This window comes from Arachis hypogaea, chromosome 19 (assembly GCF_003086295.3).
Source record: "Arachis hypogaea cultivar Tifrunner chromosome 19, arahy.Tifrunner.gnm2.J5K5, whole genome shotgun sequence".
Classification (NCBI taxonomy): domain Eukaryota; kingdom Viridiplantae; phylum Streptophyta; class Magnoliopsida; order Fabales; family Fabaceae; genus Arachis; species Arachis hypogaea.
This window is the reverse complement of record NC_092054.1, coordinates 34,491,612-34,511,674: the sequence shown is the minus strand read 5'-3', so window position 1 is coordinate 34,511,674 and position 20,063 is coordinate 34,491,612. Positions and strand designations below refer to the sequence as shown.

Sequence of the window (20,063 nt, the reverse complement as noted above, 5' to 3'; positions counted from 1 at the left end):
TCACGCGCATGTGTCAGGTACGCGCACGCGTCGCTCCTCGCTGGTTGTCTCCTTTAATTCTTGTGCACCTTCCATTTGTGCAAGCTTCCTCTCCATCTTCTAAGCCATTCCTACCCTATATAGCCTTCTTCTCTTTTTCTGCGGAAGCTCCATCAAATCCAACCGAATGCTACCTAAAATAAACAGAATTGCACAAGACTCAAAGTAGCATCCATAGTGGCTAAAAGATAATTAATTCTTGATTAAACTCAACAAATTAAATGCAAATTCACTAGGAAAAGATAGGAAAGATGCTCACGCATCAATCGAAATGCTCTAGGCATTGAAGTAGCAGGGGAAGATGCAATTGGTTTTCAAAAATTAGAGTAATATCCTGGTGTAATAATTGTGTGACTTTATTTTATGATTGATGTTGTACTTTGTAGCTTTATATGATTATTTGTATTAAGTTATATTGTATTATATAACTTAAGATAGATCAATTATATCTTATAAATTCAGGATATGTTTGAACTTTGCTATTGCTCATTCTTTGGATTAAGTTATATTGTATCTATCATACTCAGCAATAATTAGTTAGTATAATGTATAGGTCACTAATAACTTATATTAACTGACAAAGTAAAGGAAATTAGTAATATAGAATTGTAACATGTAGAAGAAGGATAAATTAGTGTAAAAACTAATAAAAAATAACTCAATAATTTAACTTTCAAAAAAAAAAGTAAAAATATCTAAAAAAAAAATTATATAGTGTAACCTGAAAATATTATCATGCTGCCACTCCACAAAGTTTTACCACAAAATCCAATGCAATGTATAAGATCAAAACTCAGAATGACATTATTGGAAGTAGTCATTTAGACAGCTCATGCAAATATCAACTATCTCTAATTGATAAATCAAGAACCAAAATTATAAGTTTTTAATATAGCCTTCACGCTATTAAATTGCAATGCTAAACTTAGCAGTCAGCAGGGATCCAAGAATGATTCATGATGCAATCAACATTTAAGAATGTGTCTATGTAGGTTTACTATTATTTAATGTACACTTAAGTACTATTTGTTGAGCTTAAATGAAAATAACAATTAACACTTAATTCGTGGCCTTTTTATAACTTTAGTTAAAATAACTCTACAATATTGACGATAATAAAAGAAAATCGAACTAAAAGATACAAAAATAAATTAGAGGTATTGAACATGTTCTTAAAGGCCATATATTTACACTCAAAACATACATTTTCTAGAGCTACAATTTCTACTTCTTACTTCTTCTTGTTTACACAAAGCAATCTGGCATGGAAAACGTATAAAGAGAAGCACCAGGCTTTTTTAACTCAATGTCCTTTTGATCACTGTGATGAAGCATGTCTTTCATTTGTTGTTTGAAAACTTTTCACCTGCATAATTATGCATAAATTAAAATTTAAAACATCAAGTTATGAGAATGGAAGTTATCGATATTGAAACAAAAAGATAAGTAACTTAAGGATGGTTGGCAGCCTGAAAGAACAGTAACATCAACATTTATAGAAATAAGTGATAAATAATATCGAATTCGTTTTGAGACAAGCATCCAAACCATAAAAAGAGTGAAATATTATCTTTTAAACTGTGCCATTAGTCATAATAAGTTAATAGCGACTGGCTAAGCATTAATTTGTCTTGAAAAAGGAGTTCTAATATGCCTAAAAATGATAAAATCAACCAAATGTGTATGCAGCAATTATTTTTAATAAATATTAATAAACTTCAACTAAAACATAAATATAACATTATCTATCTATAAAGCATTGAAGGAAAAAGCCAAGAATGAAAAACAAAGATTGCCCAATGTCTTCACATATCCAGAATAAAAGACAACCCAGAAGCGATAGCCTAACCCATGACAAGGTTGTATAAAATCAATGATAAACATTTAAAGGCTACTACTATCATTAGAGTTAAAGAATGTATTTCTATCTAATAGTTTAAATTTTTGAGACATAATTTTGGAGCCTCTATGACTAAGTAGGATCTCATGAAGGGGCTTTTTAATTAAATATGTTCCTCTATTCAAATATGCCTTTAGATTTGAACTTACACATATAACACTATAAATGCAGCTCCATTAGACAATAGTCAAGGAGGTTGGAAACTTTGTTAAGAAAAATTGTTAAGAGAAAATTATACATATGATATGATGCAAAGTTCTTATTTAATCAAAAACAAAGGGAAGGGAAGGGAAAATTGCACTTTCTATTAAAATTGAGTTGGTTTGGTTAAATCAAAGGAACAAGTCATTTTTTTTTTTTCAGAAAAAGTTTTTCAACTCAAGTTAAATCTAAAATTTTCGCATAATCAGACACCAATTAATAATCACAAATTTGCAAAGAAAAATTTATTGTACTTGTTACCAATTACAATGCTCAGTTAAGGTAATGCATTTTCTTTTCCACTCTTAAAATAAACACTGCGGTGCAAAGACAGCAGGAAAATCTCCAAATACGCAAAAAATTGCCTTAGAAAAAGCAATAAAACAAAATAAAGTAAAATGAAACCTGAGTAGTTCGCAGGGACAGAGACGAAACACAATAACACAGAGAGACCGAGAAGTGTGGTATGGCGGCAGTAAAAGGAGTAGTGGCGGTGCTGAGTGCAGGCAGCAACAGCGACGCTGTAGCTGTAGAAATGTGACAAGAACATGAACATTAGTGGAAAAGCCTTAGCAGAGACATCTCTTTCATCTCTGAAATTATGATTAAAATGAAACCTGAGTAGTTCGCAGGGACAGAGACGAAGCACAACAATGCAGAGTGACCGGAAAGTGTGGGATGACGCCAGTAAGAGTGGTGGCGGTGCTGAGCACAGGCAGCGACAAAGATGTGACAAAAACACGAAGATTAGGGAAAACGCCCTAAAAGAGACATCTCTTTCATTTCTGAAATTATGATTAAAAGGAAAGGAAAAAACTGTAACAAGCAAAACTAGAGGGGCAAAATTTTAATTATCAGTTTTTTCAAAAATTAAAAAACGGGGTTCAATTAGTAAATATTTTAAGTTGGGTTAATGATACTCCCACATAAAATGAGGGAGATAAGTCTCAAAGTGGTCCCTGAAGTTGCACTCGAGCCTTATAGTAGTCCATGAATTTAAAAGTTACCCATATTTGTCCTTGAAGTTGCACTTCAGGGCTCAAATTCGTCCTTCCAGCACATTCCGTCTACCTAGCACCACCGGAAAGCTAATCTGGACTCCTCCGTGACACGCTGGACAGATAACGGCTAGCTGACGTAGATTAGTAAACTTTTATGGTGCAATTTGGTCCCTAAATCAAAATTAAAAATTTTAGTCCCCAAATTTAATCATCGTTCTCTACAGTAATCCCTCTTTTCTCTACAAGCATAGATCTTTATATCCCAAATTCACAAGATTTTTCTTTTTGTTTATTTTTAGTTGAAGTATATTATAACAATAACAACAACAATTAGGGTCTTCTTAACAACCATTATTTGAACAAGTTTAACCACTTTTATCCCTTTTTTCTGTAAGAAAGATGGTGAGATTATAATATAAAAAAAAATTACGTGATATATATAATTAAAGAAATAATGCAAAGTTTAGTTTCTAAAATTGTGAACGCTCATAAAAATTTGTTGACTTTTAAAAATGACTAAATTGATTCCTAAATTCATAAATTGTGAATCTTAACTCATCTCTAATGCTGATATAAAATGTTAAAATGTCAGCATGACATTTGCAAATAAAAAGATGATATGATTAATATTTTCATATGATTAAATTAGTGTCTTAAATTAGTTAATTATATTTATTTTGCTTAATTAATTTTTTATTAATTAGAGACTAAAATAATAAATATTAAATTAGATAAATTTTTGCTATTTTTTTTGTTTCTCTAATATTATCCTTAATTAATTTAAAATACCTATTTAATTATAATAAAATCTTAGACACATTATTTTAATGAAGATGTCATACAATTTGAAATGTCATAATATAACATTTTATATTAATACCATGTGAATGACAGTTACATTAAAAAAAAATAAAGATTCACTATTTATAAATTTAAGGATCAATTTGATTATTTTTGAAAGTCAATGACTATTTTGACAATTACTAAAAATTTCAGTTTACAAAACTAAGTATCACTTCTATAATTAAATTGAATAATTTATCTATAATGGCCACTATATATAATTAAAATTATATACATGATCCTAAGTTATTATGTTGTAGCATGATGCATAGTTATTTTGGAAAAGGATTCGAAAGAAAATGTAATGTAGTATATAATAATAACGATGTAACTTTAATTCCGTAAATACAAGAGATAGATTTTTGTAAAATCATACAAAAATATAAAATTAAATTTTGTAAAACATTTTAGTTAAACTAGAGTTAAATGAGTACATAAAATGTTAAATACAAAGACATAGTATGTGATTTTTAATTAACAAAACATATGCGTGCTTTCAATGAAGTTGTAGTCTCTTTCACATCCATATGGAGAAGAAAAGAGAAGAAAGGAGAGGAGTTACTACTGTAGAGAAGAGAATGATAATTAAATTTGGGGATTAAAATTTTTAATTTTGATTTAGGGACCAAAATATACCATAAAAGTTTACTAATCCACGTCAGCTAGCCGTTATCTGTCCAGCGTGTCACGGAGGAGTCCAGATCAACTTTCCGGTGGTGCCAGGTGGACGGAATGTGCCGGAAGGATGAATTTGAACCCCGAAGTGCAACATCAGAGACGAATATGGGTAATTTTTAAATTCAAGAACTACTATGAGACTCGAGTGAAACTTCAAGGACCACTTTGAGGCTTATCTCTAAAATGAGGAGTAACAATAGGGAGTACAGAATCCATGAGGCAGCAAGATTATGCATCTCTAATAAAAAAAAAACAAAGGAAAGTTGTATCCATTAAAATGGGCTCCGATTTACGAAAATTTTGAAACTATAAAAACTTTTTTGAAATTTCAAATTATTTTTTATGATTTTAACTAATTCAATTCCACTCTCAATTTCCAATCTTTCACCACCACCATATCTCATCACATAGTTTGTCTTTTGGGGGTATTTTGCATCTAAACCCTAAAATCTCCACATTCTGCGAGAAGGGCAAAAGAATTGCTTCCCAATTTGCGCGGGAAGCAGCATACCCATGGAGGACACAACACGATGAAAGCAATGGCAAAAGCAGAAGAAATCAACACCTAAAAGGTTGCTGCCGCGGCTAAGAGTTCTGCAAAGCTTCGAAGAGAGTTTCATAGATCTTAACCTCCCTGTCCCTTGAAAATGATGATGCCTGCCAAATCGTAAATGCGGCAATTTTGAATGCAGAATTTGTTAACCCGGCTAGGTTAGATCTCTGGCATTTTCTTTCTAGGGACTCATTTGTTGGCTACATACAGCACTACAGCATACAGCACTACAGCAGATCATGTGATAATTATTTTTAATATTTGTTCATCTTATGTTCCAATATGCCAAAAATGCTCTGATAAATGAAAAATGTTGTGTTCATACAGATGTAGGACCCTAGATGTCTTTCACATCAATATAAGCGCACATGTTGCATTCATACCCGAAATCATCATTTCCAACTAGAACCTCACAGAATTCCCATCCATTTTATTTCTAGAAATATATTCATATTAAAAAAAAATTATAACCCCCTTTTAATGCAAGATGCATGAGAGGAACAAGAAGACAGTTTCCTAGGAAAATTGGCAGAATATGAAAAAAAAATGCATGAGAAGGAACTCAGCACCCACTCCCGGAGGCAAAAGAATGTTCAGTAGAAGATTCATTTTGCTACACTATACATTTTCTGCTACATATGTATCCTTTTCCTATTGTATCATAAATATCTAATTACTTAAAAGCCTCTTAACACACCTCCACCGTTGTCTCCAATCTGGCTTAACAAGTTGCAAAAGAATCAATTTCAGATCTCTTCATCCAGAACACGTGCCTTAGCTACTTTCAAACTCCTTGGTCCTCTCTTAAGACAAGCTGCATTACTAACTACATCCAAGCCAGTAATAGGTAGAATCAGTAGAAAGGTCGCACCCATGAAAGGTGACCACAATATTGAAATAATATTAAATACCGCCATCGATCACAAGATAATTTCCTTAAGGATTAAGAGAACCAACATAACAAGGCACATGATGAGCAGCACCGTCGCACACATCACCATGCCCCCCTTTTTCTGGTTTCTCTCTGCCTGCAAGTACCATAAACCAAATAGTTATTGTACGGAAACTGAGATGAAAATTGTGGAAAGCACTAAAGAGAGAGCATGAAACACATAGTCTAGATAAAACAGTAGGAAAGGAAGAGATGTAGGACCTTCTGAAGCTGTTTAAGGCCATCTTCAACTGTAGTGGCTACATTCTGAATGTTGTAGTCTATTCTATCAACAATCGTACCCTATACATACAGAATGTCAATTTCTCAAGGGTTTATGAATAAGAAAGTTTTCAATTCCCAATTAAAGGATGGTATCTGCTGACCTGGTCAATGACTAGGACTGATAAATCCTTCATAATTTGAGCAAGCTCGTTTACAGATTCTACAACCTATCAATACAAGAATATATTACTTAGCTCATGAAGAACCAACACAACATTAGTAAACACCATTAATAGCAAGTTTTGCCTACCTGCTGAATTTCTTTTTCTCTTTCCACTGTGAATGCTTCAGTTTTCTTCAGCTTGGCCATTTGATGTTCATTAAATATCTAAACACACATAACTTGATTGTATCAGCAAAAAAATCGTTAAAATTTATTAAAGCACAGCCAGTACTGGCTATATGGATAACAATTGAGGATCCCCTCCCCCTTTTTTTTCTCCCACAACAAAAAAAAGAACCCAAAAAGAAAGAGAGGGAAAGAGAAGAAATCCAAAATGAAAAGCAAAAAAGAATTACCATATTATCCAGGTCATCATCTTCATATGTGGATTTACTTCCATTCATGTTGATCTCTAAATCAACCCCGTCTGGACCCTGCAACATCATACAATGACAATACCAAACTTCAAGACAGAATTTCCATAAGTTATTTAGTACTATTTATGGCATTAGTAATTGAGATATCTTCCGGATATTTACTGCTTGCTTCAATATAATATTCCTCCAAAACTAAGGACAATCAAATTGTTGATTGGCATACAGGAAGATAAGAAATCACTTGTCAATAGGCAAAAAATAAAATAAACAAAAAAAAGGGATCAAGGTAGATCTGGTTGTCAGTTGTCACTAGTTTGAATTTGATCATTATTGATTTTCAGGATATAAGCCCTTATTCATTCCTATTGCTGGCTGACATAAAGGATGATTGAGAAACCACTTGCTAATAGCAAAATAAGAAGGGATCAAAGTAGATTTCGGTTCTATAGCTGTCAATATTTGACTTTAATCCACATTATTTTATTTTATATTTTTTCCAGGACATAAGTATATTTTCCTATCTTTGAAACTGGCTTTCTTCAGGTAAGGAACCAAAATGTTAATAGAATTGAAGTATCAAACTATATGAGTTAATCCTTCATGAAAAATAGAGAATAACGTGAAACATTTGATTCATTAAGGAAATAATAAATGGTTTCAAATTATATGATAGTTATGCATGTGCTTATATCTTAATTGTTTAGATGTTCTACAGTGCAAGTGTGCAACCAGCACTTTAGAGGAGCCAAATCCTTACTTTTGATGAATATTGAATAAGAACTAAAATCTAACAAATGAAAAATAAAAAAAAAAAATATAGGTACCAGTACTTAATAGTAAGGATAAAAATTCAAATTAGTCACAGCAGCAAAGATTAAAGCCCAAAAATGATAGGGACTAAACCTATTCAATGAAGAACAATTGAAATGGTAAGCCATGAGAGATGCAGTTTAAAATAACAAAAAATATATATATTGTTTATGAACAAAATACAATAAAATATAATTTTTTACTATATTAGCTTTCTATTTACTAAATTGATGCTAAATTGTTCAGACATAAACTCTACTGTATTATCTTTCACTTCTTTGTTACCAAAAAAAAATTATTTTGAATAAATAAATTCTCTAACCTCCTTTTGTTGCCTTAGGCGCTTCAAATATGTTGATTGTTTCTTGCGGAGCTCTACAGACAAGTTCTGAAGGTCGGTAGCAAGAGAACGCTGCAATCCATGAACAGAGTATAAAAAAAATAATACACAACTACCAATAAGAAGGTTATGGAATAACAGACAGAAACATGTGTAAAACGTGTTGACACATAAAGATTAAACAATAGAATGTCAAGGCACCCATATGAGACTCAATTTCATGGAGAAATGACCAGCTAGCTTTTGGGCTAAGAAAAATAGAAAATGAATAAGTATGAATGATGAACACCTGTCTCTTCCTCCTCATACCAGTACAGAAAATCAAGAAATGTTCGAAAATATTTCACCATCAATAGCAAAAGGGTAAAATAAACATGGATGCTAAAGAATTGAAAACTGTTTTCTGTTTAACGGGAAAATCTTCTAATTTGTAAAGAGAAATAAAATGATGATTAGTGTGTGCTTTCCCCAACAATGTAACTCAAAGACATGCCCAGAATTATTTTATGAAGCAGAGAAAATCAGTGTGAAATTTGGTGACATGCACAAAATATTAAGGGCAGGGGGGAATTAGTAGTTAGTTATCATATGCCTTGTCCAGAAACCCTCATTGGCAAGTGCTCTTAATAAGACCTCCTGATTCTAAAATGTAGTATGCACACTCTTAACTTGATTGCAAGAATAATGTCAGCTAAACTGAAATGACTATCAGCTAGCTCATAGTTAACATATAAGATTTATTTGTTTAATAAAATGTCATTACCTAAGCCTCACTTTAGAACCAAAATACCATACCAGTCATGCCAGAGAAGAAATCGTTTAATGTTTCATTTATTGAGAAGCTCAGAGATTTTGAGTTGAATAATACACATTTATTCTTATATACCAAGAAAGAACATCCATCTTTCGAAATGGATATTATATGATAATTATTCAGTCGTGGTACCTGCACATTCTTCCTCACGTTGGAATCCTCAGATGGCCCACCAGCAGAAAGTCTCTGCAGTCTCTTCTCTGATCTCTTTATCAAGTCAGTTATCTCGTATGTTAGGGACTCGATAGCACGTTGTTCTTCCTTACCGTCACCAAATGATGGCATTAAAGCCTTTGCATGAGCCTTGGCCAACTCTACCATTTTTGTTCTGGCGCGCTGCACATTTGCTGATATTTCTTCAGACACATCCACCCATGCTGGCGGTAATCCAACTGTAACCAGATTTAGATCTTTACTGCATTCACAAGAACAATGAACAACCCACCATTTCAAAGTCTTTTTAATAGCTTCAAGCAATGCAAGCATTTGAAACACAAAAGCAAAGAGTTGAACTATGCACAATGTCCTAAACAAGTGCCAAATCTATAAGAAAAGCACCCCCTATTTTCACCATGATCCGAATTCCCTACCAATAACAACTACAACAAAGCCTTTTATCCACTAAGTGAGGTTAACTAGATAGATCCATAGATGCCATTACATCCAATAATAAGCCAGGTACAATATATAGATATAGACAAGCATTTAAATTCTAAACGAAGAAGAAAATGAGTATATTAACTAATATTCAAGAAAGTGTACTACAGACAATTCATCTGTTAAAATTCTAGACACACTCATATTCACTGAGATAACATATATTTCCTTCACTTCACTGATATTTGAGTTTTCATCAATTTAGATCAATTCTTAAAACTCCGATGTAGAGTGTAAACAGATACACACCTTTTTATCATAATCCGAGATCGAAAATAAAAAGAAAAAGAAATAATTCAAACGTTTCCACTTTCGTTCAATCCAAATCCAAAAAGCATTAACATAGAAAAATCTGCGGGAAATCACCTTGAGCTACCGGGATCGTCGGTGCTTAGAGGGGCGTAAGAACGATTAGGGTTGAGGAGCGACGTGCTGACCAATTCGATGACGGGTCCGGCGGCACCCCCTCTGCCACCGGCGGAGGAGGTGGAGGGGAGGGAAGAGGAGGAAGGAGCGCGAACGCTCTTCAATGCGTCACGGTGCTTTCTGAAGAGGAGAGTGCGATTCCTCGTCGCCATTTTTGGGAACAAACAATGAAGGAAGGATCTGAAAGATGAAAATCAATGGAGATTTGGGGATTTCGGAAAATTAAATCGAATGAAATGCTTCTTCGTAACTCGTCACTCGTGAGGGGAGAGGGAATGAGGGATCGCCGATCACGTGATCTAGCTTTCACGCTGACTCTCACTGTCACGTGCTCTCCGGATCACTGCTGAACATTTTCTTTTTCTTTCATTTTTGAGTCTTTAAAAATGACTTTAATTTCCATTAATTGTCATTCACTTTGAATCAAGGTTCTCTAAAGGGATTTTTTATTTAAATAAATTAAATAAATATTTTATTTACTTAAATAAATAATTATAAAAATTATTACACGGTAAATGAAATAAGACCGAAGACAGATTTTATAATAATTTTTATAATTATTTATTTTAAAAAATAAAATATTTATTTAATTATTTAAATAAAAAATCCGTCTATAAAGCGAATTAGTTATTCAACAATTCTAGGTGCTACTGATTTGTTGGTGAAAAATTTTGATCGATTTAAGCTTTATTTAAGGCCAATACTATGGTGATGAAGGCATATTGATTATTTAGGTGATGAAAGTATGTGGCTGAAGCTACTTCTATACGCGTGGCATCAATGCTGGGAAGAACCTCAACAATTACTGAATCAAAGTCAGAGCCATACGTCATGTTGCCATCCATTTTTTTGTGATTAGCTTAAGTTAATCTTAATATTAAAGATATTAATTCGTGGACCATTTTTGCATGGGCCTATTGCTTTTTTTACGTAAAATATGGATATGGGTTTCATTGTTTTTTATAATCTAAGAAAAAAAATGTTATGGGTTTAGGGTCAATTTATTTTTGAGGTAACTACCAAATCGATACCCAAAAGATTCTAATGCTGATAAAATAGTACCTGACTTTTACTATTGACAAAATAGTCCCTAAAAAATTTTAAAATTTGACAAGCGTGTCCTCGAACTCGCCGGAGCAAATCTCCGGCAAGCACAATGCTAACGTGGCTGCCGTGACTTGGCAAACCACTCCCAAACCCTAATCCCACCTCCCCATCGCAGCCCCCCTTCCCTCTCCCTCCCCAATGCACACTCCCCCCTCCCTTTCCATCGCAACCCCTTACCCAATGCACACTCCCTCTCCATCGCAGCCCCTTCCCTCTCCCTCCCATTATAGACCCCTCTCCAACGCACACTACCTCCTTCCCTCTCCCTCCCCAATTGCAGCAGCGAAGCCTCAATAACAGCAAAAACAACACCATCAGAACCTAAAACAGAACCAATAGAAGAACCTGTACATTCAAAACCTAGCATTGCTTGTTCCTCCTTCTCTCTTTTCCCTCATTCCTTCCTTCTCTTATCAGAGGACCATAACAATAACAATATCCATTCACACACACAAACATTTACACAAACACATAACCTACATATATAAATATAAAGAGAGAAAGAGAGAAAGGCTGAAGGGCTGAGGAGATGCGGCTATTCCAGGCCTTGTTGTCGCTCCGATGGTGGTGGCAATAGCCCTTGATAGTGCTCTTGCCGTTGAAGTTGCTATTGATGTTGAGGTTGTTGCTGCGATAGGAAGGAGAGAAAAGTGTGCGTTGGGGTTGCTGCTGTTGTTGTTGTTGTTGTTGTTGCTGTTGATGTTGAGGTGGTTGTTGTTGCGAGTGGTAGTGGAGGAAGGGAAGGGGAAATGTGCATTGGAGAGGGGGTGCGATGGAAAAGGAGAGGGAAGGGGTCTGCGATGGGGAGGGAGTATGCATTGGGTAGGGGGAGAGTTGCGATGGAGAGGGAGGCGGGGGGAGTATGCGTTGGGGAGGAAGAAGGGAGGGGGTTGCGATGGGAGGGAGAGGGAAGGGGAGTATGTGCTAGGGAGGGAGGGATTAGGGTTTGGAGGTGGTTTGCCAGGTTACGGTGGCCACTTTAGCATTGTGCTTGATAGAGATTTGCTCCGGCAAGCTCGTGGACACGCTTGTCAAATTTTAAAATTTTTTAGGGACTATTTTATCAATAGTAAAAGTCAGGTACCATTTTGTCAGCGTCAGAATCTTTTGAGTACCGATTTAGTAGTTACCTCTTTATTTTTTGATAATCAACCAAGAAAGAGAAATATTAGTAGCAATGACTAAAACCGGAGAAAATTAGTTGCTGGTAAACAAAAACTTGATGGAACGACTAACACTAATTAAATGAGTGGAAAATTGGAAAAAATGGCCATAACAGGAAGAACAATAGTAGCATTATAATAGCAACAACAACAATAATGGCAATGATGATAATAATAATAATCGGTAATATTATATTAAAAAAACAGTCATAATTTATTTTATTTAGTATTTATTAATTATTACAATAATTAATAAATACTAAATAAAAAAATTCTAATTGTTTTTAACTAATACTAGTATATATTTCTGTGTCTTGTACGAAATAATACGTAAAATTATACAAATTTTTTTTATTAAAATTTAAATAAAAAATATCTATAGTAATTATTATTATTATTATAAATATTTTATAATTTAACAATATTAAAAATAATTAATATTTATTTTAATCAATTTAGATTGGGTGAATGATCATCTTATTTATCTATTTAAGCAAATATTTAGAGTTCGAATTTCGCCTTGTGTGTATAACAATCTATTAGTTAGCGACAGATCCTTAATAAATAGAGCATCAATATGTGGTGGATTAGTCATCGACTTGCCGAGTTAGGAAATCCGTAGAAAAAAATTATATTTGTCTTTAAAATAGATTAATTTTCCCTTAATAGTAATATTTATGGACTTTTGTTTTGTTGAAATTTACTTGAGACAATTTTATTTATTGGTATCATATTCATTCTTGAAGTCAAAACAATATAATCAGCATTATTACTTGTTAAAACTTCACATTTTATGAAATGATTTCTAAATTTTCAAATTCATAAACTTATGTCATTATAAAAGTTATTAGATCGATCGATTAATATTTCTTGGTAACATATTATACCGAAACACTATTGTTGAGTATTAGTTAGCGTGAAGAGAAACCAATAACAACTTTTGTTATTCAATATATAATTTATTCTATTGAAAAATAAATTAATATTTTATAAATTTGTAAATACTTTTTTTTCTACGTTTTTACACTATTTAATTTGACAATATTTACCATTAAAAAATAACAAATGACCATACTATTTTACAATATCTGTGATGTACAAAGTAATTTCTTATCTTAAAATTAATTCTGGTTAGTGAGATAAAATTTAAAATATTTTTTATTTTCTTACTCAAATTTAAATTTAAATTTAGAATTAATTAACAACTCATTTTTTAATTTCAATAAAACAATAAATTGGTTAGATACAAAATATTGAACATTTAACAATTTCAATCATTTAAATTTTAATTACCAAAAATTGGATTAAAAATTAATTATAAACTTAATAATCGATAATATATATATATATATATATATATATATATATATATATATATTATATATTAGTACATAAATAATAATATCTAATGTATTAGTTATTTATTTTTTTGACAGAATTAATGTATAATCTATTAAGGATTGATTTATTAGCTAAAATTTTTTTATAAACTTTATAATATGTGAAAATAGTGATCTTATTTTTTATTATTATTTAAGAAATTCTTCCCAATTTTTTAATTATGTAATTAACTTAATTCATAACCTTTATTATTGCTTTTATACTAAAAAAATATTAATTTATATTATTTATATATTTTTTTACTATTAATAAATAAATAAATATTTGCACTATTATACTTATTATCCTAGATAATGACTTAAATTACTTATTTTGTATGTTAAAGAATATTTTATATATTAAATTTATTAAATATTAAGATGAAAAAATTGTTCAATAAATTATATAAATAGTCATTACAAAAAAGAAAAAAAATTATATATCATATATAATAATCTTTAATATATATAGTTTTATGTATATATTAAGATTATCTATTTTAATTATATGAGTAATTATTGTTATTTTTACTTTTTCGTTACATTAGAAAATAATATTTAAAATTAAAAAAGAGATAATTAATATTTTTAATTTGAATTAAAAAATATCTTATAAATATATCCAACTTTTATATATACTAAGTGTTATAATATTAAATAGTATAGTATTTGCTATAACAATGACTTAAAATATTAATCCAAGATATATTTGGGCCTAGTAAGACCTCAATACAAGCAAGATCAACTAAAATCCATTGTTAGGGTCCCAAATTCGACTTAGGTTCATTACCTTAAATGCCCAACGCAAATGAAGTCCACGCGTCCCCTCTTAAATCGGCTCAGATTGGATCCCGTTGCTAGTTAGATATGGTAATGAGTACTCAGGGGAGCGTGAGAAGCCCTCTTCCCATCCCTCACTCCTATTTTAAAAAAATGCCCCATTCCTTCTCTGTCATTGCAAGTTCCCGTTTAATTATCCCTTAAGAAATGCAGATCTCCTCGGGTATCTACGAATATTCTTTGAAAACTTTTGAAAAAAATTAACACAAAAAGACATAATATAATAATCATAAAATAATCGATTCAATATAATTCAACACAAGTTATAACATATTCGTTATGAAAAATAACATTTCAAAAGGAGAAAACATAAAAACATATTCCAACATAATAACATAACATAATTTTTTGGGACGATACTGAGCGACGTAGTGACGGACTTGAGAGGCAGAGAAAGTGAGTTAGAGAGAGAGGATCGAGGCTGAGAATGAGTCTGGAAGAAAAAGGAAGAATTTGAATTCAAAGCAGAAATTAGGGTTACTAAATTCAAAAAATGGATTTATGTATATATAAATTAGGAATTAATAATTTTATATTTGCGTATATTTAATAGGTTCTATGAGGTAGGTACTTATGTCCATGTCCCCATTAGGGTGACAAACAGAAAAGTCCGCTCTGTCTTGCCAAAAGCCCGCTATCTGATGGGCTGGCCTACCCCGCCTCGCCTAGTAAGGCGGTCCTAAATTTCTCTTCCGCCCCGCCTAACGGTAGAGCGACGTTTACCGGAAGAGGGACACTTGCCTCCACTGAAATTGTAAAAGAATATTATATATATGCCTCTGTTTTATTTTGTTTGTCTCAATAATAAATTATAAATGACTTTTTTGAGGTTTATGTTAAAATATTTATTTTATTAAATTTAACCATATATTTGTCTTGTTAAATTTGATTTAATATCAAAATTTAAATAAAAATGAATAAGTAGTGATAATATATTTATTAAAAGTGAAATCTTATAAGTAGTTGTGTTCATGTGAAATTAACCGTTAAAAATTGTTAAATGATGATTTAGTCAAACTTGTTAAATCTTCTAACGATTCTCAAATTGTAAATTTATATAAAAATAACTACACATGAATTTTGATCTTTTTAAAAACTAGCCAACTAGTTAATCATCAAACTAAAATATAATTTTCCAGACATAAGTAAAATTATTAGTATTTTTCAAATATTGGTTGAAATAAAAAAATATTATATATCTATTAATTAGCAAAAAAATATAGTTAACGAACCAACTTTTAACTATCTACATTAACCAATGTTGTTTTTTAATTGTAAAAATTCTACTTTTGGAAAGTATAAGATTTAAATATAAAATGAAGAAAACTATTTTAGAAAAGTTAATTGACATTGATTAAAAGGAATAAACTTCCTAATTAAAATTTTATTGATTTTTTTATTTTAACTCTTATACATAATATTTTAAATATATGTAAAAAAAAAATTCTACTTAGCTTATACATAGTTAAGGGTTTATGATTTACGGTCTTAGATTTAGAATTTAGAATTTACTTATTGATGAGTGTGTAGAGTTTAATGATTAGAAGTTAAGAATATCGTTTAGGATCTATCAGGTGAAACTTAATGTTTAAGATTTACAAGGTTATAGTTTGGAAGGTAGGATTTGAAGGATTTAAAATTTAATAATTTTGAGGGTTTAGAATTTAGGGTTGAGAATAGGGGCAGATCAACATTTACCGAAAGCGAAGTACTTATCTCCACTGAAATTGTAAAAGATTATATATATATATATATATGCCCTATTTGATTTATTTTATTTGTCTCCATAATAAATTATAAATGACTTTTTTGAGGTTTATGTTAAAATATTTATTTTATTAAATTTAACATATGTTTGTCTTGTTAAATTTGATTTAATATCAAAATTTAAATAAAAATGAATAAGTAGTGATAAAATATTTATTAAAAGTAAAGACTTATAAGTAGTTGTCTTTATGTGAAATTAACAGTTAAAAACCGTTAAATGATGATTTAGTCAAACTTGTCAAATCTTCTAACAATTCTCAAATTGTAAGTTTACATAAAAATAATTATACGTGGGTTTTTATCTTTTTAAAAATTAGCCAACTAATTAATCACCAAAATATAGTTAACGAACTAACTTTTAACTATCGACATTTCCTAATGTTGTTTTTTAATTGTAAAAATTCTACTTTTAGAAGGTTTAAGATTTAAAATATAAAATAAACAAAATTATTTTGAAAAAGTTAATTGGCATTGACTAAAAGAAATTAACTTCCTAATTAAAATTTTATTGATTTTTTTATTTTATTGACTAAAAGAAATTAACTTCCTAATAATATACGCCCTCTTTGTTTTATTTTCTTTGTCTCCATAATATATTATAAATCACTTTTTTGAGATTTATGTCAAAATATTTATTTTATTAAATTTAACTATATATTTGTCTTGTTAAATTTGATTTAACATCAAAATTTAAATAAAAATAAATAAGTAGTGATAATATATTTATTAAATGTGAAGATTTATAAGTAGTTGTCTTCATGTAAAATTAACAATTAAAAATCGTTAAATGATGAATTAGTCAAACTTGTCAAATCTTTTAACGATTCTCAAGTTATAACTTTACATAAAAATAACTATACGTGAGTTTTTATCTTTTTAAAAACTAGCCAACTAGTTAATCACCAAAATATAGTTAACGAACCAACTAATTGGCATTGACTAAAAGAAATAAACTTCCTAATTAAAATTTTATTGATTTTTTTATTTTAATTCTTATACATAATAGTCTAAATATATGTAAAGAAAAAAAAATTCTACTTAACTTATACATTATGGTTAAGGCCTTATGATTTATGGTCTTAAATTTAGAATTTAGAATTTAGAATTTATTGATAAGTGTGTAGAATATATATTGTAATTCATTTGATTAAAATAACATATGTTGTAATTCAATTGATTAAAATATTCGTTAATAATTATTTGAGTAAAGAACAAATAGGTCCCTAACCTTTTTTTCTGCGGACATTTTCGTCTCTAAGAATTGGAAAATACATTCATGTCCCTGACCCTTTCAAAACGCGGACAAATTTACCCCTCCATTGAAGTGACTCCGTTGGACTCAATGGAAAACGCTGACGTGGCTCCCGTGACGCTGACCTGGCCGTTACGGGAGCACACGTGGCATGTAGCATTTTAAAACAGCACATATTAGTCCTCTCACATCAAAAGTGTAGCTTTTCAAAACAGGACATATTAGTCCTCCCATCCCAAAACGACGTCGTTTCACCCAAACCCCCAATCTTTCACATTTATGAGCCCTAATCCTTCCACATAAACGGTGAAGTGGGTCGCTGTCCTCAGCCACCTCTAACCTCAACCACCTACTGGAACCTGTATACTAGTCGAAGGTCAAATAGAAAGACCAGCAACAGAAGGAAAGCATGTTATTGAGCTCAAAGCTGACAAAGTTCTTCACATTGGGATAGTAGATGTTGACAAGAATCCATTATCAAAGAAGAGAGTTCCACTGGAGATGTTAAGGGACTTTTTCCAATTTTGACCGCGTACAACAACGGTAAAATTCATAATTACTTTGATATTTACTCATTCTATTAATTTTGATTATCCATAGTTAGCTTAGATTTCTTGACAGGTGACATGGGTAGTTGGTTGAATTAACTCAATTTGTATAGAACCTTATCATCTTAACCATAAAATAAAATTGATGGTTGCTCATTGCATCCTAATTATAGGAATGACAATCATATATTTATTTCTTAAAAAATGATGAGAAGTTAAGACTAAATTTGTTTTTTTTTCACTAAATGACATGTAGGTGGCAACTGTCATGCGTATTCGCAATACTCTGTCGTTTGCAACCCACTCATTTTTCAATGGTCAAGGATTTCTTGATGTGCAAATACCAATTATAACCACCACAGACTACGAAGAATTTGGCAAATTGTTCCAGGTGGCCGGCCTGGAACAGAAACCTGACAAGCATAAGCTTAGTACTATCCATGAGACTGATGGTGTTAGCCTTGATATTGTGAAGGCAGCTGCTAAAGAGAAGAGCAATATAGTTGAAACTTTGAAAAGGACTGAGGGCAATAGGGAAGCTCTGGCTGCTGCAGTTCAAGATCTGCGAAAAACAAATGAACTGGTATCACAGTTGGAAGCCATAGAGAAGAAAAATTTAAAATCCTTATCATCGAAGGATGAGGTGGTTGATGCTTCTAGAGATTTGTTCTTGACTGTCTCCGGTCGCTTGCATCTAGAGAGTTATGCATGTGCTCTTGGAAATGTCTACTTATTTGGACCAAGATTCCAGGCAGATAAAACATATTCGGCCAAGTATGCTTTAGAAATGTGGATGGTTGAGGTTGAAATGGCTTTTTCGCAGCTGCGAGTAACATTTTTTCCTCTCTATATCACTGCTTTATAATATACTCAGTTTATTGCATACCATTTATCTATTTAACATTTCAATATCTGAATCCATAGAATGCAGTATTACTTATATATACAGAATTATTAGCCATCCTTCTAAGTTGCTGATCCAGCCCAATGAAATTTGTTAGAGTAGAAATAATTTATATATGCTGTATCTCCAAAGTTAATAATAGGGAAAATTGAGACAAGCAAAAACAATGGTTGGATTATGATTAAATATGAACAAGCAGAGAATTTCTATATTTTTTCTTTACAGAATTGAATTTTATCTTCTGAACAGCCACAAAAAATTATATATATAGCAAATTTCTCAGAATGATATTGAAAATAAAAAAAATGGAAGTTGCTCATTAAGAAACCTTAATTTAATTAAATATGACAAAAATTTATTATACTTGTGCATCAAATTAGTGCAGTTTTACATATTTAAATTAATATACAAAGTTCTCAAGTCATAGTCCCTTTAATTAATAGTTGTAAACTTCTAATTCCTTCTTATATTCTGATTTGGAGGCTTCTTTTGTCATTTAATAGCACATTGTACTTTGTGGTGCTTGCAGGATGCCATGAATTGTGCTAGTGACTATTTCAATCACCTCATTATGTATGTTTTGGAAACATGCCATGAAGATATGAAGTTTATTGCCAAAAGAATTGAAACGCCTGCTTCACTCGTCTTCAGCAGACTGCGTCAGGTTTTCCTGAAATGCTTTCCTACAATGAAGTCATAGATATTCTAAGAAAGGTAGTTGTTACTTCTAAATGCTGAGATGAAAACAAGAGATTTTCTTTCTTACTGTTTTAATTGTGCTCCTAGGTTAAAGATAAGAAATTCGAAACAAATTTCAAATCAGGTGTTGCACTCACTGCAAAACACTTAAGAACACTTGAGGACAGTGACCCACTTCACTGGAAGGATTAGGGCTCATAAATGTGAAAGATTGGGGGTTCGGGTGAAACGACATCGTTTTGGGGTGGGAGGACTAATATGTCCTATTTTAAAAAGCTACACGTTTTGGTGTGAGAGGATTAATATGTCCTGTTTTAAAAAGTTACATGCCACGTGTGCTCCTGTAACGGCTAGGTCAGCGCCACGGGAGCCACGTCAGCGTTTTC

The 20,063-nt window shown here is 31.4% G+C and overlaps 2 protein-coding genes across 2 annotated transcripts; one reads left to right on the top strand and one right to left on the bottom strand.

Moving 5' to 3' along the window:
* Positions 1-5,610: 5,610 nt before the first annotated feature.
* Positions 5,611-10,606, bottom strand: LOC112777170 (tlg2p-like protein a). Its single transcript, XM_025821471.3, has 8 exons — positions 9,959-10,606; positions 9,068-9,350; positions 8,104-8,193; positions 6,951-7,028; positions 6,682-6,759; positions 6,533-6,598; positions 6,369-6,449; positions 5,611-6,243 (listed from the first exon to the last, which is right to left on the bottom strand). The coding sequence occupies exons 1-8, from the start codon at positions 10,168-10,170 to the stop codon at positions 6,136-6,138; spliced, it is 996 nt and encodes a 331-aa protein (XP_025677256.1). The 5' UTR covers positions 10,171-10,606; the 3' UTR covers positions 5,611-6,135.
* Positions 10,607-11,686: 1,080 nt separating this feature from the next.
* On the top strand, positions 11,687-19,869 carry LOC112778236 (asparagine--tRNA ligase, cytoplasmic 2-like). Its single transcript, XM_029295734.1, has 5 exons — positions 11,687-11,746; positions 11,833-11,985; positions 18,331-18,903; positions 19,508-19,642; positions 19,765-19,869. The coding sequence occupies exons 1-5, from the start codon at positions 11,687-11,689 to the stop codon at positions 19,867-19,869; spliced, it is 1,026 nt and encodes a 341-aa protein (XP_029151567.1).
* The last annotated feature ends 194 nt before the right edge of the window (positions 19,870-20,063 follow it).

Coding starts and splice junctions, on each gene's coding strand:
- LOC112777170 (XM_025821471.3), bottom strand. CDS start 10,170: ATGGCGACGAGGAATCGCACTCTCCTCTTCAGAAAGCACCGTGACGCA. Junction 9,351..9,958: donor GACGATCCCGGTAGCTCAAG/GTGATTTCCCGC, acceptor TTGTGAATGCAG/TAAAGATCTAAATCTGGTTA. Junction 6,450..6,532: donor CAGTCCTAGTCATTGACCAG/GTCAGCAGATAC, acceptor CTGTATGTATAG/GGTACGATTGTTGATAGAAT.
- LOC112778236 (XM_029295734.1), top strand. CDS start 11,687: ATGGTGGTGGCAATAGCCCTTGATAGTGCTCTTGCCGTTGAAGTTGCT. Junction 18,904..19,507: donor TGGCTTTTTCGCAGCTGCGA/GTAACATTTTTT, acceptor TGGTGCTTGCAG/GATGCCATGAATTGTGCTAG. Junction 19,643..19,764: donor TCTTCAGCAGACTGCGTCAG/GTTTTCCTGAAA, acceptor TTGTGCTCCTAG/GTTAAAGATAAGAAATTCGA.